The sequence below is a fragment of the Apaloderma vittatum genome, unplaced genomic scaffold (assembly GCF_000703405.1).
Source record: "Apaloderma vittatum isolate BGI_N311 unplaced genomic scaffold, ASM70340v1 scaffold34816, whole genome shotgun sequence".
Classification (NCBI taxonomy): Eukaryota; Metazoa; Chordata; class Aves; order Trogoniformes; family Trogonidae; genus Apaloderma; species Apaloderma vittatum.
Window position 1 is genome coordinate 3,796 of NW_009722928.1, and position 3,050 is coordinate 6,845.

The 3,050-nt window shown below is 54.8% G+C and overlaps 1 protein-coding gene across 1 annotated transcript in view; it reads left to right on the forward strand.

Annotated features, from left to right (window-relative positions):
- Positions 1–3,050, forward strand: part of LOC104275866 (dihydropyrimidinase-related protein 3) — a gene marked incomplete at its 5' end in the record, with an annotated part of 11,137 nt that overhangs the window by 3,635 nt on the left and 4,452 nt on the right. Inside the window, 2 exons of the mRNA XM_009871934.1 lie at positions 772–892; positions 1,612–1,768. Coding sequence (XP_009870236.1) covers positions 772–892; positions 1,612–1,768 — 278 coding nt within the window. The remainder of the gene's footprint in view (positions 1–771; positions 893–1,611; positions 1,769–3,050) is intronic.

A 3,050-nucleotide genomic window follows, 5' to 3' on the forward strand; every position in this document is an offset into this window, starting at 1 on the left:
CCCCAGCATCCCTCGGGAGCTAGCTGATTGGTACTTTGTCTTTTTAAGGCTTCTGTTTTGAGCTCTCTCATGCAGAAGCTTGAAGCCAAACTGTAGAGCAAACAATTGGAGAGCCTCTGGGGTTGAGCTCAGGCTGAGCGCTGGCTGATGTAATAGTCCAAAGATATCCCTTGTGATGGAAATCCAGCCTCTGCTCAAGGCAGGACAGTGGAACACGGGGCGGGTGTCAGCAGGCTGGGTTGAGCAGCGGCTGCATCGCAGGATGGCTGGACCCTGACGTGAACAACCTGCCAGCCCACAGCTTGTGGCACCCCAGCCACAGCCGGGGTGGCATTTGGGTAAACCAGATGCAGCTGCAAGAGAGCAGTGAGTGGCCTGAAGCGGCAGACCCTTTGGCACCAGCCCGCGAACCGTGCTGTTAGGCGTGGGTGGCAGTCGCTGGGCTTCTCTGGCTGTCAGGGGAGCTGGAACCAGGCAGTGGAAAAAACAGCAGATGCAGCTCTGCGCTGGACCCCGAGCACGGTCCGGGCAGTGCTCCCCTCCCGAGCAGCATGTGGCTGTCGGCGGGGGGGTGGGCCGGGTTGAGCCAGGCCCTGCGGAGACCGAAGCTTCCCCGCTCAGGTGTCCCTGATTAAACCTGCCCTTGGGGAGTCAAGGTTAAGAGTGAGGACTCAGGGCGTCAGCAGCGATGCGTGGTGTGACGAGAGGAGCAGGGACTCCTCCCTGCCCGCCCAGTGCTCCTCTGCAGCCGCGTGCTGTTCTCTTTTCCAGCTGGAAGCAGAAGCTGTCTTCCGGGCCATCACTATTGCCAGCCAGACCAACTGTCCTCTCTACGTGACTAAAGTGATGAGCAAAAGCGCTGCTGACCTCATCTCACAAGCCAGAAAAAAAGGTGAGTGGCAGCTGCTGGTGCACACAGCCTTAACTGTTGCTGCTGGGATCCTGGACAGCTGGATTAAGTGGTCCCCATGTCCTCATGGTTGTTTTGCCAAGACCACCAGTGTGCCTTGTGTGGAGTCCAATGCTTCCCCTTCTGCTGGGGAGCAGTTAGGTCAGGGATTTACCTGACTTATGGAGGGCGTGGGGACACTGCACTAGGCCTCACAGAGCCACCTCCTGTTGTCACATCAGGTAGCATCATCATGGGGGTCACAGGTAGGAGCAGTGCTTTAAACACCAAAGTTTGTCTGTGGCTAGGAAGGGCCCTGTGAGGAGACTCATCTATAAAAAGAGGGAGTCAGGAGATGCTAACAACGTATTTTCAGAGAGGGTCCTGGTGGAGTTGGTAACTGTGGGACATAAAAATGATGAGTATCTCCCAGAAGCACTTGCCCAGGCTGTATAGAGCTCATTTGGAAAGAAAAGCACATTTTTTCAGTCCCCATCCTGATTTATGACAAGCCCTGCTCTGCAAAAAGCCCCCTGCAAAAAGCCACCTGCTACCCTCTCCCCTGGCCTATCCATGGAGTGGGGCACCAGAAGTCAAGTGAGGAGCAAGAGAGGGGGACAAGCCTGCCAGCTCTTTGGTGGCACAGGCTGTCATAGTACTGTTGGGACAGAGGATGCCCCAAGGCTCCACCAAACCAGCGTCCTTTCTGTCACCCTTTCCAGGCAATGTGGTGTTTGGTGAGCCGATCACGGCCAGTCTTGGGACTGACGGGACGCACTACTGGAGTAAGAACTGGGCCAAGGCTGCAGCATTTGTGGTCTCTCCGCCTCTGAGCCCAGACCCAACAACTCCTGACTACATCAACTCCCTCCTGGCCAGGTGAGTGACAGCTCTGCTGAGTGATGCCGCTCGTGGGAAGAAGCAGACTCTGGCCTCTGGAAGAGGTTAGGGAGTATGTGGGCAACGTGAACTTTAGTCCAACCTGAACCACTTCACTGTAGGTATTTAATGAGCTGACTGATGAAATGGCTCTGACTCAGAGCCGTGGTGGCTTGTCTCTGAGCACAGATGGAGCACAGGGGAGGCACCGTAAAGCTTCACATCAGAAATGAGAAAAATAACAGAGCAAGTAGTCATGAACCATTTTTAATGCCCTGAAGAAGGCAAAGAAATGAGAACCGGCTGACAGACTTGTCACTGAAAGTGTTCACCGAGCTGGAGAAGCTCTTCCACCTGTGCAGGGTGGAGAGTGGCTGCCTGCGTGGCGATGGTGCAGGAGAAGGTGGAGGGCTTACAGGTGTTACAGGGTACTGGTGGGTGCCCACCAGTCAAGTCCAAATCAGACGTTTTCTCAGGCCTGTACAGGTGAGCAGTAGCACAGCCTGCAGAGTGTAAGTGGCCTTTAATAAGAGCAGCTCATGCACTTCTGGCAGGGTTGGAAGGTCATGTTTTCACCCTGAAGGCAGGGGGCGGGGAAGGGATTTGTTGAAAATAGAGAGCACACAATAAAAGCACTTCAGCAATTTGCATTGACCTTTCACAGTTACAGTCCATCCTCTCACTGGCAAGGCACGCGCAGCAGCCAGGGACGCAGAGCTCACTGCGGGCCCTGCCCACGTGCCACGTGTGACTTGCACGCCCCTCTCACCCTGTGTCTGAACGTCGAACCGTGCGCGCGGCGCTGGTCTGTGTTAGCCACGGGATGACTGACACCAAGGGGGTTGTAAATGGAAATGACCTTTGAGGTAATGCTGGAAACATGTCTGACTATATGAACAAGGGATGACTGGTCAGTAAGAGGTGTCTCAGCAGAGGGGCATGTTAGGATAAACCTGGGTTGTACCGGAGTGGAGATGCCGTGACCGGTGTAAGAGAAGTGCTGGTGCGTTTGGGGTCTGAATATGCAGCTCACCCTGGATTTTGCTGTGGTCAAGGAGCAAGAGATGCCTCTGCTCAGTCTGGATATGTGAAATAGGTACAGGTCGTAGGGACTGGGAGGGAAAAGTGAGCACAGCTCCTGAACTGGCTTTCTAATCCTTCCCTTCCACTTCAAATTTACCCCAGACCTCAAAGAAGAGGCAAGAGGACTTCTGAGTCCCTGCAGCCCAGAGGTGTCTGTCCTGACACCTTTCCTGCACTGCGTCCTGTGAGGCTTCAGCAG